Below are 21,457 nucleotides of genomic sequence, written 5' to 3'. Positions count from 1 at the left end.
AAAGTTATATATAAGAATTGTTAATTTTTTTCCATGTAAGTTACACTAGGGTTACAGAAAAATTGACTAATGTATGTTTCACAGAAGTCCTCATTCTAATAAATGCAAAGTGATAAGGATATATAAATGGGTCTCGTGGGAGTCAGGAGTTGTAGCCAAGTCTTGAGCTTGTAGTCAGGAGAACAGTAGTCTGATCTACGGACATACTTGACCCTCGAGCAGCAGAGAGAAGATGTGGCCTGGCCTCAGCTGGTTCCAGGAGCAAGAGAGACCATGCTTAGGCGGGCTGCAGGCCAGGAGTACCGATGCGGCAGTGGAGAGCCCACTTGAGCTGCAGGGAGAAGTCTGGCAGGGGTTTGGTGTGGGGCGGGGTGCAGAGACCAGCCCTGGAAGCTCAGCCTGCACCTGGCAGAGAACAGACTACCCCTCCTAAGGAGTGGGGAGCACTCAATCTTCACAAATCCTCACCAGAGGGGTGTTTAGAATCGCTGTGGTATTGGGCATAGGATGTGGAGGTATTGAAGTGTGGGAGGGCAAGTTCAGAACCCAGCTCTCCCAAAATAGCTATGTGCCAATTTATATATGGCCATTGGCTCATAGTAGGCACTGAATAAATAGCAACTCTTTATGTTTTTAAATAAAAATGATAGGATTTAAAGATGTGGTGCCAACTATGTGATGTAAAATGAAGAGAGTTGTACCATATAGTGTAAAGATGAATATAACAATAACAGCTACAACAACAGCTAGCCTTTACGGAACACTTAGTCATCTGCCAGGCATTACGCTAAGCACTGCAAGTGTACAAACTCCATTTTTGCTATTATGTCACGATATAGGTACTGTTATTATTGCTGTGTGACAGGAGGGGAAGCTGAGGCACAGGGAGTTGAAGCACCTTGCCCAAGGTCCCACAGCTAATATATGGTGGAGCTGGTTCTAGAGTTTAGGTGGTCTAGCTCCAGAGTCCATGTCCTCACCATTCTCCTAAATAACCCTTATTTCTGTTATTCTGTGGAAATAAATACATGCTGAGTACTTGGCAATTAGTAAGCCATTAGTAAATGCACACTGCTGTATTTATTATTGGATCTATATTTTTCATATCAGTACATTAAAAATTATTGCTTAATGGTACATTAAAAAATTATTGCTTAATGTTCCAATATATAGATATACCATAATACCATGATGCTGTCATACATTTTGCTATGGCTTGGTTTCAGTTTTTTCTCATACCAAACTTGCTGTAACGAACATACACACTGGTGCACATACACATGTTTGTTAGCATTAGCACTCTTAGATTCTTAGAAGTAGAATTCTAGACAATGGACATTTACATTTTAAATATTGATATTGCCATATTGCTCTCCACAAAGGCTGTATGGTTTCACTATCCATCAGCATATGACTCACCATTTTCCCACATCATCACTCAATGTTAGGAGATTTTCAGAATTTTTGTAGTATTGAAAAGTGAAAAATGCCTCAGCATTGTAGTTTGCATTTTTTATTATTACTGAGGCTGTACAACTTTAATTGCTTCATTAGCTATTAACATTTCCTTTTCTTAGTGTTGCCTATAAATATTCTTTGCTCATTTGTCTCCTGAATGGTTTGCCTATTGACCTACAGCTAGTCTTTATTTTTAATATGAAAACCTTCAGATTCAAAAGTAGAATATAAGTATTCTTTACACATTTTAGATATTAATATTTTGACCATTTTTTCTGTCTCTCAAATGTCTTTTAACTGAATTTCTGACACCTCTCATCGTACGCACTAAATATATTTGTTATGGTGTCCAATTTGTGAGTCCTGTCCCGTGTGGTATCATGCTTTTAGGCATCATGCTTGCTCAGCAATGTGTGTCCTCTTTTTAACTGCAGCCTCTGTGTTGTCCTGGGAAAATGCTATGCTATTCTTCCTTCAATGTCTAGGAGGTAAGCAATGGAAGAGGTAGGGATGGAGCCAGTGTTAGCAGTGGCGAATCTGTACGGGTCTGCATCAACTCAATTCTTGCCTCCTTGAAGGAAAGAATTTGTCTGAGGGGCAAAAGACAGAATGAGAGACCAAGACAAGTTTTTGAGGAGGAGTGAGAGTTTATTAAAAAGTTTTAGAGCAGGAACGAAGGAAAGTAAAATACACTTGGAAGAGGGCCAAGCAGGCGCCTTAAGCGATCCAGGTGCACTCTTTGGCCTTTGACTTGGGATTTTATACGTTGATGTGGTTCCAGGGTTTGTGTCTCTTCTCCCCTGATTCTTCCCTTGGGGTGGGCTGTCTGCATGCGCAGTGCCCTGCTAGCACTTGGAAGGGGCTGCGTGTGCACTGTGTTTACTGAAGTTGTGTGCATGCTCACTTGAGGCATTTTCCCCTTATCTTCCAGTGTTCCTAGAGGAAAGTCATATACCAGTTAAACTTTGCCATTTTGCCTCTTAGTGCACGTGCTTGAGCCCAATCACCCAACTCCTGAGATCTTATTGGGAAGCTGCTGATCACCAGCTTTATGTGTTTTCTATCTCTTAGGAGACCGCCTTTCCCTGGCACCAGCTGTGACCAATTATTATTTTAAATAGACAGTTTAACAACTGCCAGGCCATCACTTGATGGTCACCCGACATTCCTGGAGTTGGGGGACACTCTCCTTCCCTAGTCATATCTGCCTAACTACCTATTCTAACACCAGCGTTTATGGAGAATTAACTTTGTGCTGGCTATTGGACTAAACAGTTTTACATGTATTGTAAATTCCATGAAGAAGGTAGGAGTATCGTCCCCATTTTACAGGTGAGGAAACCGAAACACAGAGATTAAGGAGCTTGTCCCCAGATTACAGAGGCTCTGCTGGGTTGGGACCTAGGCAGTCAGAGTCCATAGCCTGCACTCAGAACCTAACATACCTGAAACTACTTTCTGAATCTGTAGAATGTGTTCAGTAATGAGAATGTTTTATCTTTTGAGGATGAATTAGATTTGTTGAGAAAGCAGAAAATCACTGAGGGCAAATGTTTTACTGGAACTTGGTAATCTTAGTGAGCTGTATTGTTTTTTAGTCACTGTTTGATTTTGATCCTGAAATCATACTTACTGATTTGCTTGTTTTTCTCGTAAATGGGCACTGAAGACATTTTATAGAGGGGACTTCTGAAAATGTTCAGAGCAATAGCTGCAACACTGGAACAAGGCTTTCCAGTTAGTCGTAAGTAACTACTACCTTGGCGATGGAGTAAGGGAAGGTATAGAGAATGGAAACTCATAGTTAAAAGGAAGCCACAGTTAACTATCAATTATCGGGAGGCTGTGGAGGAGCAGAGACCTAAGCCGTCCTCACTTTTTGATGGCTCGTAGCTGATGCATACCAATTAGTGGCCCAGGAGGTGGTAGGATGCGGGTAGCCAAGCCTTGGGGCTGTGCCTCTGGGGTGGGAGCTGGAGGGAGGCAAATTGGAGGGGTGTTGTTTTCTATTTTCCTGCAGGAGTGAAGAAGAGTTTTGGCACCTTTCCACCAGCCACAGGAAGCAGTGGGCAAATCGGGGAGCCTAATTATGGAACTGTGCTGGGGGGTGAGCTCATCTTCCCATGTTTTGACAGGAGGGAGGCGTGTTTACATGCCTAAGTTTTAGGGCAGCACAGCTTCCCATGCTATGTCCACAAAACTTCATTGCTAGGATTAGAGAATTCATCCTGAGTCTGCAGTAGAATAGCAGAATAGTAGAGCAGCCCTATCTCTTTCTTGGAAGCAGTTGGCAATGAGCAATCTATTTGCCAGCAAAAGACATACTGTGAGATGGGGTGTTATACAATGTTAATCTACAAAATCTGCAACTCAGGTGACCTGCTCAGCCCTGGCTCCTGGAGGAAGGCTGGCCGTGTGCAGTGAAGGAGCAGCAGGTGAGGTGGGGGAGGGCATAGGCGTGGTTGTGTGTAAACTCAGGATGATGGTACCTGTACTCCTTAATACGGTGGTGGGAGAGTTAACACAAATATGTGCTTTGCCCAGTGCTGTTATTATCATCAATCCATGCCCTGAAGCATTCACGGATATTACTCTGTTAAAGAAGCTAATTGTTAAATGAATATGGACATGAATTGGAGAAAATATTTTGTGCACCCGCAGAAACATGCTAGAGGATTTCACAACAACCAGATTAACAACCACTGGTACCATGAGTGGCAAGTAGCTACTTGGGAAGATTTATCTGATGGTAAGTGACTTGTTATAAATGGGATTCACTGACAAGGGTGGTGACCTCCTGACAAAAGTATGATTGTAATGCAGCCAGTGATTCACCAGTGTCCAAGAAATTCATGCTGAGTGTTGAATAGCAAAGGGTGGCCTGGAGAGAAGAGGTCTGGGAAGGCTGGGAGAGTGGACTTAGAAATGGGAGAAACTGTATTGAATGAAGGCGGAGGCACTGGGACATGAGGAAGAAGTTACTTTGCAATGCTCCTGATATCTGGGGCAGGATTGGTTTCTCAAATATTCACTGTGACCAGATTGCAAATTTCTTGTGGGTTTGAACTTTCCTGAATTGAATCTGAGGATCTTTCTAGGTTCTGAAGAAACTGGCAAAATTTTATCCTTAAGTCCAAGTGGAGCTACTGATGAATTTCAAATGATTAAGTGAAAATCAGTGTAGTGTTTCTGCAGGAGCATTCTGGGCACAGAGTGGCGAACTCACTGGGGGAGAGCAGGCTGCACAAGGAGATTGGTGCAGGGCTTTTGCTGGTCCAGGAAGGAGTGGAGGGGGCCTGACTGAAGCAGGGGGAAGAGAGAAGGGAAAGTACAGGGAGGTGCTGAGAATGCAGGAGGCTGTGGTTTGTAGGACAATGACTGGATTGCATGGTGACAAAGACAAAGGGGCCTGAGGTGATTCTCTGGCAATCAGTAACCCGGGGCCAGTCAGTAAGCTCTGGGATGTATCTATGTGTCAGGTGGGTGGAAGTTCCCATAGTCAGTTGGATAGGCACTTCTGGAACTCCAATACCTACCTGTAGGTGATGGTTGAAGCTCTAGTTTAGAGGCCCTAACCCAGGAAAAATAAACTGCTTGAGCAGAGAAGTGGCTGGGGAAAACCTGCAAGAGAATGTACAGAACTTTCATCTCATGAAATGAAGAAACTGAGAACATCACCCACATTTCAAGTCAATGAGCCTTGACATCAGTTATCATCAAGTGTGACTGTTTCTCAGGCTAGAGTGGACTTAGGTGGTATGAGGGCTCTGGAAGAAACAAGCTGAATACTATGGGAATGGAAGTGAACATACCTCAGACGGAAAGGTTCAAGTTTCTAGTTGAATCTTTTACTTGCTTTGGGAATTTTCTTTTAGGGCCAAGCTTCCCTTTGACCTGTCCAAACCCCACATCTCCTGTGACATGCACCTTCTCCTCTGTGTTCTGAATGTTCACAGCACTTTCTAAGGCTCGATTTTTGCTGGCAGTCCACGCAGGCATGGGTGTTGGTCATCCAGCTAGAGAATAAGCATCTCTCTCTATACAGCCCTCTGCAACTCCCAGGATCCCTTTGGAGATGGAGCAGGGGCTATCTAAGGAGTACTAAGCTGGGTTGATCAAATCCAACCATGGAAAGAGAAATGAGATTATTTTTTCTTGATAAGAGCCTGTGGAGGCAGCCTGGTGGTAACTCTTCATTGAAGGTTGAACAAATAGGGAAATGAAACCCTGAACATGTAGGTTGAAGAGGCCAAATTTGACAGCGAAAAAGTCCATCTGGGCAGAGGTGATGCTAGTGTGAATCATTTTGCAAGGGAGTCTTCTGGGAATAGGCTTTGGAAATTGAAGGCCCAGTTAGACCTGGCGAAGCTCATGCTTGTCCCCAGCTTGTGCTTAGTGGGCTGATGGTGATGACAGAAGCATCATCTTCATGTTGAAAAATACTTATTGTTTCTAAATGAGGTAACTTTTGTGTTTCAGAGACTAATTGGAATTAACACAGCCTATAATCATGGTCCAAATACGTCTCATGGTGCCCTATATCATGGTTTCATCAGTTTTCCTAGTGGGAATGGGGCTTTGGTGAGATGGGCAGGGAGAGTGACAGGACAAGGGATGAGAGCTGGCAGACATCCTGTGCACATGAATATCATCAGACGAGCTGATGGTGTTCAGGAAATAATCTAAAGATGGAAGGATTAATGGCTTCTTCCAGTCCTTAAAGAGAAGAGGCATTTTTTTCCAGCCACAAAGAATTTATCTTAGACAGAGGTAGCACAGTAGAGTGTTAGAAGCATGGACACTAGAGGTAGACTTCCTAGGTTCAATTCTGGCTTTCTAGCTGTGATCTTGGGCAAATTTCTGAACCTCCCTGTGCCTCAGCTCCTCATCTGTGAATGGGGATATTCATAGTCCCTACCTCAGAGGTTCCTGTGACTACTGAAGGAGGGAACCATGTGAACTGCTTAGCATAAGTACACCTGGCACAGAGCTTGTTAATTAAATAGAGTGAGTGACTACAGCCATCCCAAGGAGAGCCTGCCTTCCACAGAGAAATCCTTGGGAGGCAGAGCAAGGCAAAGGACAGGGAAGCCTGTTCCTGGCCCTCAGAAAGTACCCTGCAGAGGCCGGGTGTGGTGGGTCATACCTGTAATCTCAACACTTTTGGAGGTCAAGGCAGGTGGACCACTTGAGCCTAGGAGTTCGAGACCAGCATGGGCAACATGGCAAAACATTGTCTCTCTACAAAAAATATCAAAGAAAAAAAAAAAAGCCAGGCATGGTGGTGCACACCTGTAGTCCCAGTTACTTGGGAGGCTGAGGTGGGAGGATCGCTTGATCCTGGGAGGTGGAGGTCACAGTGAGCCAAGATTGCGCCATTGCACTCCAGCCTGGGTGACAGAGTGAGTGTCTCAAGAAATAAAAAAAAACAAAACATAAAGCAAACAAAAAATGAAAGTGCCCTGCAGAACTCAAGAAATCCTGGGCACATTTGGGATGATTCTCTGTAGCCTAAATGCCTTTGATCATCCCAAGAGAGCATACTTCCCGAAGACATGATAGCTCAGTGAGGAATCCAGAGACTATTATATCACACTTCAGGAGTACTCAATTACAGTATCCACATGGCCCCAGATAAATAATTTCATTCCTGAGGTTTTTTTTTTTTTTTTTTTTTCCCCAGCCATGTGGTTCTGGTTTTATAAACATGAGATTAAAAACTGACTAGAGATGAGCCCTCATAAGGAGGTGGCCGGTCAGGGCCTGTGGGGTGCAGGTATTTGTCTCCCAGGGGTCCTTGGATGGAGCAGGGATGGTGGGGATGGGCATGTCACGACTGCATGCATGTGGGGAGGCCTTCTGGTATGAAATACATACTGAATTACCAGACTTCAGAAGCTATTTTTTCTTTTTCTACATATTTTTCCATCCATAACAAGCTTTGCAAAACTGCCTTCCAAATGGAGGGTCAAATAATTTTGATCATGAAATCAGGAAAAAACAACTATGAAGTACCTTGGACTCTACCTTTGTTTTTGTTTGCATTTATGGACTTGGGTCCACATCCATGATAGCTCATGTCTATAAGTAAACGAGCAAGCCACCAGATCTCTAGAAGAGAAGCCCCCAATACTAGGTGTGTTATTTCAGAGTAGCCTTACATTAAAAGACTTCTTAGTCAATAGTGACATGACCTTTGATATTATAGTTACTGATTTTGTTGAGACAGGAATACTGTCTTCTGGGACTAAAGGAACAAAATCATATTCATTTGTTCATCTAACTCCTATTTCTTTTTTGTTTTTGTTTGTTTCGGGGTTTTTTTGGAGACAGAGTCTTGCTCTGTCACCCAGGCTGGAGTGCAGTGGCACAATCTCAGCTCACTGCAGTCTCCACCCCCTGAGTTCAAGTGAGCACATCCAGCTAATTTTTGTATTTTTAGTAGAGATGGGATTTTACCACGTTGGCCAGGCTGGTCTTGAACTCTTGACCTCACGTGACCCACCTGCCTTAGCCTCCCAAAGAGCTGGGATTACAGGTGTGAGGCACCGCACTAGGCCCCAACTCCTATTTCCTTGTGCCTCCCATGTTCTTATATCTGAGAATACAGTGGTGAACATGAACATTACAAAACATAGTTTCATAAGACGGAGTGCAAATATTATAGCAAGTAAATATGAGTAGCTTTAGAAGAGGGCTTTTGAAGCGAGCCAACAGGGCCATGTGATAGATAGAGGGTTACAGGGATATGAGAATATATCCTTGAGGAGACCCTCCAGAAGCGCACAAGGACGTGGACAGGGAGAGGCATTACTGCATCCCTGTGGTACAGCATGGCGAACAATTGGGGACTAGCTAGATCAATAAAATGTCTACTTTTGGATGGTTTATGTGGTGGATGCCACCAGCAGGTAGAAGAAATGCATAATACCAATACCAGAAGTGCTAACATAGTTGTCAAATCATTTGCTATGTAAAAAAATTGTAGAATAATATGGTTTTTTTAAATCTAGATGTTTACTCACCAAATGTGTAACAGTGGTTATTTCTGGTCAAAGGAGACTGAACTGTTATCAGTAGTAGTGTAAGCATACTTCCTTTCTCAAAGGGAGTATGAATTCCTGTAAGTAAATACTCATTAAAAATAGCAAAAACTCTTTAGAAAAGAGAAAAGTGTGATGGGGCTGGTCCAGAAAACCTCCTGAGGCATTTAGGTTGCATCCCAAAGGATGAGAAGAGTAAGAGAAGAGCTCCCCAGGCCAAGGGCATGCCATGTGCAGTGGCAAAGGGAGAAAGGGGCTTAGTATATCTGGGTATCTAATAGGCATCTTGGGAGGTGAGGCTGTAGCGTGTGGCCAGAGACAGGTGGCACAGGGTGGAGATGAGGTTGCACAGTGAGCAGACCAGGTCCTGCAGGGCCTGGGAAACCATAGCACAGAGTCCAGTTATTAGTCAGCATGTGAGGCTCAGTTGTACACATTTGAAAAGCTGCCTGTCTGCCTGCCTGCCTGGTGGGGATCGGACTGGAGGCGAGGGAGAGTGGCAGCAGGGACATGGGTCGTGGCTATTGATGCCGAGCTACTGAGAAACATTGATAACTTAGACCAGGGTAGTCTCAACCCTGCCAAGCATCTAAAATAACGCATGTTGAGGTTCTACCCCAGAACAATTGAATGCAGTTTCTGAAAGGAGGGCCTGAGCACTCACATTTTAAAATAATATGCCTTAAGGATGCGAATCTCTAGGCTGGAGGTTGCCAGTGGTGTGGAGAGGCGTGAAGCGTTGAGGCATGCATTAGAGACAGTGTCAGTCGCCCCCATTGCTGGACCTCCCAAGACCACCCTCAACAGCCTTGAGCTTGTCCTGGTTTAGGAGGGTGGTCTCTTCCCATATGTGAAAAACACACTTGAGATTAGTCATTGTACAACTTCTGGAAGTGACAAAACATGTCTCATGTCCACACAGTTGGATTTTTTAGTCATAACAGCCAGAACTGGAGTCTTCCATTCCAGTGTATTTTCCTTTGTTTTAAGGGTGAAATAAGACCTGGATCCACCAAGGTCTCAGGACAGATTGAAGAAAGACCCTGAGCAGGGCTGTTTTTTGCCTCTGAAGGCTGCCTTCCTGAAATCTCATGAGGAGACTATGCTTAGTTCCTGCTGTTTCCACAGTTCTTAGAAAAATGCAGCCTATCTTCATCCCAGTTTCTCTGTCAATTTCTGCTCTGTCAACTTCTGAGGGACATTTAAAGCAATGAATATTGGCCGGGCGCGGTGGCTCAGGCCTGTAATCCCAGCACTTTGGGAGGCCGAGGCAGGTGGATCACAAGGTCAAGAGATGGAGACCATCCTGGCTAACACGGTGAAACCCCGTCTCTACTAAAAATACAAAAAAGGCTGGCGTGGTGGCTCACGCCTGTAATCCCGGCAATTTGGGAGGTCAAGGCAGGCATATCACGAGGTCAGGAGATTAAGACCACGGTGAAACCCCGTCTCTACTAAAAAAATACAAAAAAAATTAGCCAGGCGCGGTGGCGGGTGCCTGTAGTCTCACCTACTCGGGAGGCTGAGGCAGGAGAATGGCGTGAACCCGGGAGGAGGAGCTTGCAGTGAGTCGAGATCGCGCCACTGCACTCCAGCCTGGGCGACAGAGTGAGACTCCATCTCAAAAAAATAAATAAATAAATAAAAAGCTGGGTGTGGTGGTGGGTGCCTGTAGTCCCAGCCACTCAGGAGGCTGAGGCAGGAGAATGGTGTGAACTTGGGAGGCGGAGCTTGCAATGAGCCGAGATCGTGCCACTGCACTCCAGCCTGGGCGACAGAGCGAGCCTCCGTCTCAAAAAAAAAAAAAAAAAAAAAGTAACGAATACCTGAGGCTTAGAATAAAAATTTTTTTTAACACAAAGTCAAGGTATACACAAAAACTGGTGAGAAGCCTCATAGTCTGTAGTTATCACTAGATCCATTTGTTTTACACCTGAATAAATGTGTAACCCCAGTTACTAATTGTGTTTTTTTTCTGTTGATGTTTATACTCCACAGACTTGAATTCCATTATGTTAAACTACTCCATGTTTCAGCAGAAATAATATGCTTGACCCTTTAATATTTATTTGATTCTAAAACAAAATAGCAAAATAATGGCTTATGTGTTAAGGTACTAGCCCATAGTCCAGCTCCTTGGGTATATTAGGGATCCATGAGCTATACTTTATACTCCTCCTAAACTTTGCATGCTACAGGGACAATAAATACTTTCCTGTCTAACTTTGGGTTCTCACCATGGAAACATCGGAGCAACAGCTGGGCTCTGTTAGATGTCTTTTCATTCTCTTGGCTGGTAAAAATCTTTTGCAGAAACTTTTTTAAAAACTTGATGGCTAACAAAACTCTACTTTTAAGTGAAACCACTGATTCAAGTTGGCCAGATATTTGTCTTAAATGATTACGATTGCTAATTGGAAGTTTTCAAATGTTACCTTTGGCCCTTGGTGACCTAGAAACAGCCTTAAAGTTGACAAAGTGTGAGTCACTGTGAGGCCAAGATCAAACTGCAATTTAAGGATTCAGTAACACCGAAGGCTGCAGACCAAGACCAGAGGGCCACGTTCTTTACCATAAATGTAACAAAATATTTCTCTGAATATCTTATGCATTTTATGGGACTAAATGGGACAGTTTAAATGTCTGCATTTTATCTAAACCTTAAGACAGCTTTTTGTCTAGTTGCCACAAATGGGTCATAAGGCACTGCTCCTCCAGGCTTTCAGGACAACAGGCAAGTCTGGGGTGACTGGGCTCTGGGCTGGTCTTCTGGGAGCCGTGCGCAGCCTCGTCCAATATGAGGCGTTTTTCTCTGTGCTGTGTGAAAGAAGGATTGACAAGCACGGTTCGGGAGACTGTTGCTTCGAAGGAACCGTGCAGTGATGAAAACAGTTTAGATTCTGCTTTAGTTTCATGGGGTAGCCTGGCATGTTATAAAGGAGTCTGGCCTGGACGTTAGGAGATCAGAGTTCTTACTGGCAACCTGTTTGGTCTTGCCCTCTCTGGACCCCATCTTTCTTCTCTGCAACATGAGGATATCTCTGAGGTCATCTCCAAGTGATTGTCAATCTTGCCTTCGGATCATCCATAGCAAGAGCTTCTGTGCCGAACGCTGTGCTAGGTCCTCAGGGCCATAGAACTGCAGCAGGCAGCAAATACTTATTGGATGTCCCTTGGAGCCAGGGCTCTGGGCAGGGTCTCCTGGAGAAACAGAGCAAGAAAAGTAACTCTAGTCAGGAAGAATGGCTCTTGCAAGGACTCCAAGAATGAAATGCCCTTCGTGTTGGGTGGAAGCTTGATATATCAGTAGACTGTGTAAGACTGGGGTGAGGAGGTTCACGAAGGGAAAGTGGAAGACGAAGTTGGAGAGGTGTTAAGGGATTAGAGATTAGCTAGGCAAATTAGACTTGATCCTAGGTCAGTAGACATGTTGCACAAGGGAATGTCATGCACAAAATTCCATCTTGTCCCTTACTCAGGTCCTCTTTGGATTTAAACAGCCAAGTTTTGCTTCAACAGCATGGCAGAATCTTTTCAGGTAACTTGGGCCCCATGGGTTGAATACTTCCTGCTACAGTGAGTTGTTTAGTGTCTCTTCCCTCACTGGTCTGTAATCCAAGGGTGGGGACTTCGTTTAGCTATTGCACCCCAGCATCTTTGCACATAAGTGCTCAATAAAATTTGTTAAGCAGGGCACGGTGGCTCATGTCTATAATCCCAGCACTTTGGGAGGCCGAGACGGGTGGATCACTTGAGGTCAGGAGTTCGAGACCAGCCTGGCCAACATGGTGAAACCCTGTCTCTACTAAAATTATAAAAATTAGCTGAATGTGGTGGTGCATGCCTGTTATCCCAGCTACTGAGGCTGAGGCAGGAGAATCGCTTGAACCCAGGGGATGGAGGTGGCAGTGAGCCAAGATTGCGCCACTGCACTCCAGCCTGAGCAACAGAGTGAAACTCGGTTTCAAAAAAAAATTGTTAAATAGAGGGAGATAAAGCCCTTGCCCCATAATTACACTGCTTTTTTAGTAAACTAATGCAACAACAGAAAACCGAATACTACATCTTCTCACTTATAAGTGGGATCTAAATGATGAGAACACACGGACACATAGAGGGGAACAACAGATACTAGGACCTACCTGAGGGCAAAGGATGAGAGGAGCGAGAGGAAGAGAAAAAAATAACTATTGGATATTAGGCTTAGTACCTGGGTGAAGAAATATGTACAACAAACCCTTGTGATGTAGTTTACCTATAAAACACACATGCATATGTGTCCCTGAACCTAAAATAAAAGTTTAAAAAAACTGTTTCATTACATATTTTAAAAATCCTAATTGTAGGCTGGGCACAGTGGCTCACGCCTGTAATCCCAGCACTTTGGGAGGCCGAGGCAGGTGGATCACGAGGTCAGGAGATCGAGACCATCCTGGCTAACACGGTGAAACCCCGTCCCTACTAAAAATACAAAAAATTAGCCAGGCATGGTGGCGGGCGCCTGTAGTCCCAGCTGGGAGGCGGAGCTTACAGTGAGCCGAGATAGCGCCGCTGCACTCCAGCCTGGGCAAAAGAGCGAGACTCTGTCTCAAAAAAAAAAAAAAAAAAAAATTAAAATCCTAATTGTACAGAGTTGGGTTAATTATAATCCTTGGTTCATGACACACTGTCATCACTGGTCTTTGCATGATTATCTTCTAGTTTATTTTATATAATATTTATGAATATAATAGAACTTCAAGGAGACTATGACCTAACTTAAAAAGCAAGGTGTTACTTCTGACTTCCATCTCTGTGCTTCCCAGTCTCCCATCCCTAGGCCTGGGTAACCAATACTTAAATATGTGTTTATCACTGTCTTATGGGGTTTTATTGTAGGGGGTTTTTTCAGTATTTTTTAACTTTTTTTTTCTCTACTTCAATGGATGTATTTTTTTAAGTAGTATTACACACATGTGACACATTAGATTATATAATTCTGATTTTCTGCACTTTGTTGTAAAATGTATGTTCTTTCTTGGACTTGTTTTGGTCACTCAGTGTTGTTTCTGGTGGTCGTCCATATTGTCATGTGAAGCTGGCAATATGGATTTTCACCGCCTGGAATTTACCACAATCTTTATTTTTTCCCTTCGGTGGGCATTTGGGTCATTTCCAGCTTTTGACAATTACAGATAGTGCTGCTGAGAACATTATTGGACTCTCATCCTAGTACACTGGTACTTCAGTATCCCTAGGGAAGGTTTCTCAACCTCAGCACTGTTGACGTTTTGAACTGAATAATTCTTTGTCGTGGGGGCTGTTCTGTGCATTGTGGGATGTCTTACAGCATGCTTGTGTCAGCCCACTAGATACCAGTAGCATTCCCTGCCCCCCACCCCTGTTGTGACAACTAAAAATGTCTCCAGATATTGACAAATGTCCCCTGGGGGTGGGGGCAGAATAACCCTGGTTCAGAATCACTGCCCTAGGGTATAGCAATATGACTTTCAGGTCATGATATTAATGTTTAATTTTACAAGATAGTGTTAATTATTTTGCCAGGTTAAACCTATATATCCTCGTATCAACAATATATGAGTTAGTTGACTTGCATTCTTTTCATCACTTGGTATCATTAGACTTCTAATTTTACCAAGTAGATAGAAAATAGTATCTCATTGTGGCCTTAATTTATAGTGCCCTGATTGATAATCAGAATAAAATATCTCTTCATACTAGTTTGTTGGCTGTGTTCATGTATTTTGTTCATTTTATAGTTGTGTTTTTGAAGTTTAAAATACATTTTCATATATTCTTGATTTGAGTTTGTCTGTTAGATATATTGCAAATATCTGTTCCCAGTGTATTGCTCAACTTTTTCTCATTCTGATTGCTTTGGTCTTAGAACATACTTTAACATTATTTTGAATGTTTGTATCGTGTTTCTGAAAGAGCTCAGCAACATGCATTTTCCTTTTGGTGTTTGGAAGCCTGAGAAACATGACCCATTAGCCTGAGACCCAAATCCGAGGCATTCCATTGGCTTTGTTGGAAACTATGCCCCGAAGAACTGGTCAGGCTGCAGGCCTCTGGGTTGCTTTTCCAACTCGAAAACGGTGACCTCAAATCTGGGACTGTTTGTGGTGAAAAGGAAGATACCTAATGGATTCGGAACAGGCCTGTGCCCTGGAGTAACTCTTTATCAATCACAAGCAAAAGACCTGTGGAGGTATTGGAAAGCCAAAGGCCAAACACCCAGAATTCCTTAGCCACAATATAGGAACAATTAAGTTACACTTTATAAGAAAATCTGGTTTGAGAAAAAGCAAAGTTGTCAGAATTATTCAGTCTTAAATATTATTAGCATAAAAATCATTTGACTGATTTTATCATAGACTGGAACTAAATAAAATCAATCCTTGAAAGTCCTGTGTCCTAGGAGAGGGTGTTTCCTTCTCCACCCCTTTGCATTATAGGCAAGGCCAGTGCTCTGGTCGTAGGGCATCCTGGACGTAGACCCTCCAAGTGGGTCATTGTTCTGTCCGCCCTTGGTTCTACCCTGCCACTTGTGATAGCAAAACTACAATACACACATCATATGAAGATTTATTGTGGGATCTGAGGATGTTGAGCCCAAAGAGAAGACAGCTTGGGATGTAGGTTCAGATAGCTGTCTTTAAATATCTGTGAGACAGCCGTTTGGAAAAGAGAAGGATCAACAAGACAAAGTGCTTTTACATATTAACGCATTCCTCCTAGGGGATAGGTACTGTTAGTCCCCCACGTAGGGATGAGTAAAGTGGGGTCCAAGGTCACAGGGCTCAAAAGTGGTGACGCTGAAGACCAGACCCAGGCAGTCTGGCTCCAGAACCTCTCCAGCTCTACCTGGGAGAGTAAATGGAATCAAGGAATTTTGGAGGGAGGGGCTCAGTGTTTTGTTTTAAAGAGGAGAGGCCCATGGGTTGGCAAGGTGGAGGGCATTTTGTGTGGACCAGAAGTAATAACACCTGCAAACTCCTGATCAAGCTGAGGGAAGGTGGCCTCATGATGGAGGTTGTAGGTATAGTTTGGCAGCTGTGGAAGCAGATGGAGGAAAAAAAGACTGAGGCTGGTAGGGGGTGGTGTATGAGGGTGTACTATGCCAAGCTCAGAAGGATGGCTGAGTCCTGGCATGGTGGCTCATGCCTGTAATCCCAGGACTTTGGGAGGCTGAGGTGGGTGGATCACTTGAGGTTAGGAGTTCAAGACCAGCCTGGCAAACATGGTAAAAACTCATGTCTACTAAAAATACAAAAATTATCCAGCCATGGAGGCATATGCCTGTAGTCCCAGCTATTTGGAAGGCTGAGGCACGAGAATCACTTGAACTCAGGAGGCAGAGGCTGCAGTGAGCCAAGATGGCGAGATTGTGCCACTGCAGCTCAGCCTGGGTGAGAGTGAGACTCGGTCTCAAAAAAAAAAAAAAAAAGAAGGATGGCTTAGATGTGCTTGTAGCTTCTGCCATGACAGGAGGGATGCTATCTCACTGCTCTCCTTGTTTCTGTTAGAGGCACCCCGAGTCCAGGTCCATCTCTCCCTTAGTTACATAATTCTCAATCCCTCTACCTACCTCTTTATAAGACCTGTATAACCTTGATTTCAAAATCTGACAAGTACATTGTAGAAAGGGGAATTACAGATCAATCTCTTTCCAAAATAGGTAAAAAATTCTTAAGAAATAAAGTCTACCTGTATATAAAAAGATAATACATTACAACAAAATGTATTATCTTTATTAAGTTTATTCATGGTATGCAAGGTTGGTTTAACTTTTTTTTAAAAAAAGCAGTCTTTGTAACTCTTTAACAGAGACAAGGTAAAATCATATGATTATCTTAAATGCAGGAAAGGCATTTGACAGAACTTTAATACTTGTTTATAATAAAGATTTTTGGCAAACTGGGATTAGAAGGAAATTTTTTAATGAAGGCTATCTACCAAAAAAATCTATGACAAACCTTGTACTTTTCCCTGAGATTTGGAACAAGAAAAGGAAGCATCACTGTCTCCATTTCTTCATAATGTTGGAGGTCCTAGCAAGTGAACTAGGGCAAGGAAAAGGAAAGGCAGATGAATTGGAAAGAAGTAGGTAAAGCCATCATTATTTAGTGATGAAATGATTGTCTACACAGGAAATCTAAAAGAAGCTCTAGAAACAGTATAATTAATAAATTTAGAAAAATTCTTGGATACAAGCAAAATTTACAAAAAGTTTTATTTCTATATACCATCAACAAATAGAAATAAAGAGTTCGATAATATGTACAGTAGCATCTAAACTTATACCTAAAAATAAAGATACCTAAGACCTCCGTAAAAATTTAAACACTATTAAGAGAAATTAAGATAGCAGTCAGATGAGGTCTACATAAAGGCTATATCACAACCATAGATTAAAAAACATAGCAAAGATGTCAGTTCTTCAAATTTGTATATAAATTCAACATAATCCCTATCAATAGTACAGCAAAAGACAAGTTGACTTGTGAGAAAAAGTCCAGAAATCTACAAATATATGTTTTAATGTATATTAACCTGATTTGTGAACAAAATACTGAAGTGGAGAGAAGGCCCTTTACTAGATGGTTCTGGGCCAGTTGCATATCGACGTAGGGAAAAAAATGTGTCTGACCCCTATCTTACATGATAACAAAAATCAATTAGAGATGGACTCTACAAATATAAATGTGAAGTTATTGAAATAAAGCTTTTAGAAGGACACATAGAGACTATCTTTAAGACCTGGTGTAAACAAACAAACAAAAAATTAACACCCAAAGGCATTAGCCATCAAAGATAAACAGGACCTTATTAAGAACTTCTGTTTATTAAAAGATGACATGAAGTGAATGAAAGACAATACACAGAGAAGGGAAAGATGTTTACGGCACATATAAATGACAAAGGGCAAATGATATTAAAAACACTTCTTCTGCCAGGTGCGGTGGCTCATGCCTGTAATTCCAGCACTTTGGGAGGCCAAGGTGGGTGGATCACCTGAGATCGGGAGTTTGAGACCAGCCTGGCCAACATGATGAAACCCCGTCTCTACTAAAAAAAAGTAATAATAATACAAAAAATTAGCTGGGCATGGTGGTAGGTGCCTGTAATCCCAACTACTTGGGAGGCTGAGGCAGGAGAATTGCTTGACCCGGGAGGCAGAGGTTGCAGTGAGCCAAGATCGTGCCACCGCACTCCAGCCTGGGCAACAAAAGCAAAACTTGGTCTCTAAAAAAACACTTCTTCAAATAAAAGACAATTCATTTTTTTAATGGGCAAAAAATTAGTTGGACACTTCAAAGAGCATATCCAAATGGACATTAGAAGTGTGACAGTGTGCCCAACTTCATTAGTCATCAGAGAAAGCAAACTAAAAGCACAGCGAGACATCACTACACACAGATCGATGGCTAAAATGAAACAGACAAAATTATCAGATCTTGGCAAGAATGTAAAACAACCAGAATCTACTACTTATGGGGATGGTAATTCGTCCCATCATTTTTTTAAATGGCAGTTTTTAATAAAGATGAACCCAAGCATATCTTATGAATCAAAAATTTCATCCCAAGATATAGTACACAGTAATATATACATATGTTCACCAGAAGACATGTACTACACTGTTTATGACAGCACTGTTCAAAATAGCCCCAGATTGAAGGGTACCCAAGTGTCATCAGAAGTAGAATGGGTAAACTACTGGAATACAGCAATAAGAAGGAATGATCTTCAAGTATACGTAACTATGTCAGTGAATCCCACAGGTGTAATGTTGAACAAAAGCTAGGCAGATTATAATTCCTTTTAGATGGAGAATAAAACCAGGCAAAGCTAACTTACATTATTTTATGTGGGGTGGGAGAGGGAAGCAATTGAGAAGGAGCATTAAGGGAGTGCTGGTTAGATAGGTGTGTTTATTTTGTGAAAATTCAGTGGTTTGTGTACTTTTCTGTATGTATTTTATCTGTTGGTAAAAAGGAAAAAACAGCTGAAGGACAGTGGGATGACAGAGTTAAAGATCCTGGTAGATGATGCCTGGAGTGAGACATGGTGGATCCGTAAGGACTGAAAGCAAGAAGGTGCTGGGAACGTTGAGAAAGCAGAGGATGCACATGGATTAGGAAGGTGAAGAATTTGGTTGGGAGGAAAGGAATGAGAGATTTGGGTGAATGGGGTCTTGTGGTCAGGGGTGGGAAGATTGGATGTAAGATTTCCAAGGTGGGCCAGTTATGTATGATGGTGAGGTCTAGAGTGGAAGGGGCTGAAGGTGGAGGTCACTGGAGTTCAGCAAGGCAAGGGATTGAGAAGCCCAGCAGGGCATTGAACACATGTTCCATGTGGACCATGACCACATAAGTCGGATGTTGACAGGACTTAGAGACCAGAGAAAGAGAATGTCCCAGTTTTTAAAGTTTTTAGTCTGTACTTAGCTGCAAGGACAAAACCCAGTTGAAACCACCCTAAGCAACAACGAAAATTTATTATCTTTCATTAGTGAAAGGCTAGGGTAGAGCTCCAGAATTGCTGGATACAGGCATTAAAATGGTCAGGAGGACTGCTTTCCTCTCCTTTTCTCACAGTTTCAACTATGTTTTTCTTGGACTCAGGGTGTCCTTATAGTGAGTCATCCCTGATGGTACCAGGAGAAACCCCGGGTGTGATATGAATTGGCCCCACTTGGACTATGTGCTACCCTTGAAGTGGGAGTGGAAGTGCAACCCTGAAACACTCATTGAGAATCAGGGGTGGCCATTTGTTGAGAATGAGGGGTGGCATACCAAAACCATAGGTCCACCATGGAGGTTAGTCCATGCCAAATTGGCCTGACCCCTGGTGATTTCTAATCAAGAGGGATGCAGTAGAGATGTGAGGGCTCTGGTTGCTGCAGCAGCTGGTCATCACCAAAAACCTTTACTGGATGATTCTGTGTGGAGGAGAAAAACCACAGAGGAGGTCTGCCCATGGCCAGAAGCTTCTCTGAATTGCATGTAGGGGGTGCAGGGTAGTGGCATCTAGCCAGCTTGACAAAGAAATTTGACCTTTTCTGATTTCTTACATCTCCACCCGACGTTTAAAGTCCCACATCTCAGAACTGTCTCTTGTCTCCTAACAGACTGAGCGTGCTTTTCTTCATTTCAGCCAGCTGGGTTTTTTTTTTTTTTTAATTATTACTTCATTGTTTTTTTTTTTGTTTGTTTTTGTTTTGCTTCATCTTCCTGTTTGTGTATAATGCTCATCTCACTTTTCCATGTTGTCTCTGTGCATTTCTCTTTTCCTGGCTTTGTCTCAGGGAGGAGGAGGAGGAAGAGGAGCAGCCAATCACGGAGCCCAATTCTGAAGAAGAAAGAGAGGATGATGCTTCATGTCAGGGCAAGGACAGGTACCTAGGACTGGAGCCTCCCAAGCTCACACTAAAAGTGGGAGACTCCTTCCTAATGATAGTTCACTCCCTTCTAGTGGCCACCTCCCTTCCTCATTGACTCCCACTTGCAAACTCTTACTTACCCTGTTCACAGAGCCACAGAACCACTGGTTTTGTAGAAATACCTGAGCATGTTTTCATTAGAGACCTGCGCTTTTTATTGAAGTCCTACCTTCCTAACCGCACTTTATGGAAAAAATCACTGGTTTTCTCCTCACCTTTTCCTCCCTCATTGAATGCTTTAGCTCAACCAGATTGATGGTGACTAAAAACACTCATCTCCCCTAAGAAGATTCTCACCCTTTCAGCATTGCAGTAAGAAGAATTCCATATGTTCCTTTCTTCCTGATTTTATCAGCACAATATTAGCTAAAATGTGTGGATAACTACTATATTAATGATTCAGGTTTGTTTTTTATCCAAACAGGAACATTTTCACCCCATGCATCATAGCAAAATTTCCCAGTATTTATTTTCACACCCAAGACAACTAACATATAACTCTGTAGCCCTTTGGGGAGTTTGCTGTCATCTACTTACCTCCTCTGCACGGTGCTTTCTTTCTATCCTCAGGCAATGCTGACAGACATGGGCACCTTGCAGATATTTTTAAATTCTGTAGATATTTTCCCCAAATGATGTCTGTATAAAACAGTAAAAATTGCTCATGGGTAGTTTCATTTTCCAGTATTCAGAAATAATTCTAAAATTGAATGGTTTTCTTCACTTAATTGATTGCCACTGCAAATGGACATTTTTACTGTTTTTTTTTTTTCCTACAAATAAGCAAAATCAAACGGATCTTGGATGAATCCGAGTAAAATCTTTGCCAACTTTAGATTTAATGGAGTCTTTGCCACTGATGCCTCATCTGCCAGGCTAGCAGTGCACACACAAGTTCTCATATGGGCTCATTTGACACTCAGACTCCTGCCATGCCCGGGGGTCATAGAATCTTCTCTGAACTGACAAACTAATGATTGCTTGCCCCTATTTGGAAATGGCTGAGAAGAAGCCAGCAGGATGTGGAGAGGAAAGGAATGAGCTGATGATAGAGAATTAGCCACACATTTCAGGAAAGATCAGCATGAAACAGAGCCCCTGCCGTGCTTAGAGCTAGTGATTGATTACTTAGAGGTGCTCTGGGAAGGTAGGATGTTTGGTCGCCATCCCACCTTCAGTTGAAAATGAGCTGTAGGAAATTCTGTAGGCTATCTCTGAAACAGGGATATGCCTCCCTATCTGCTGAAAGGTGCATGTTCTGCCCACCTGCACAAACCCTTAAACCCGCAGGTATGCACATGCTTCTGCACCTTCAGAACAGATGGAAGAATCTGGCTGGAAAAGGTGGCCTTCAAAGGCATCCCCGTTAATGGTGTGCTGTCTCTACCTAGGATTTTTATTACACAGGTAGATGATTGTTTATCTTATGCCCGGAAAAATCTCTGACTCCACAAAGTGATGCCGGAGGGCATCGTTTACCAGAGACCATTAGGCTTTTCAGTTTTAG

The 21,457-nt window shown here is 42.8% G+C and overlaps 1 protein-coding gene across 5 annotated transcripts in view; it reads left to right on the top strand.

Annotated features, from left to right (window-relative positions):
• The window catches only part of FHOD3 (formin homology 2 domain containing 3), a 498,310-nt gene that overhangs the window by 345,628 nt on the left and 131,225 nt on the right, over window positions 1-21,457 (top strand). Inside the window, exon 11 of one of the 5 annotated variants that reach the window (XM_055233750.2) lies at window positions 19,816-19,905. The exons of the other annotated variants lie outside the window; for them this stretch is intronic. Coding sequence (XP_055089725.2) covers window positions 19,816-19,905 — 90 coding nt within the window. The remainder of the gene's footprint in view (window positions 1-19,815; window positions 19,906-21,457) is intronic. 5 annotated transcript variants of the gene reach the window in all.

The sequence above is a fragment of the Symphalangus syndactylus genome, chromosome 1 (genome assembly GCF_028878055.3).
Source record: "Symphalangus syndactylus isolate Jambi chromosome 1, NHGRI_mSymSyn1-v2.1_pri, whole genome shotgun sequence".
NCBI classification, from domain to species: domain Eukaryota; kingdom Metazoa; phylum Chordata; class Mammalia; order Primates; family Hylobatidae; genus Symphalangus; species Symphalangus syndactylus.
This window is presented reverse-complemented; position numbering and strand designations above follow the sequence as displayed.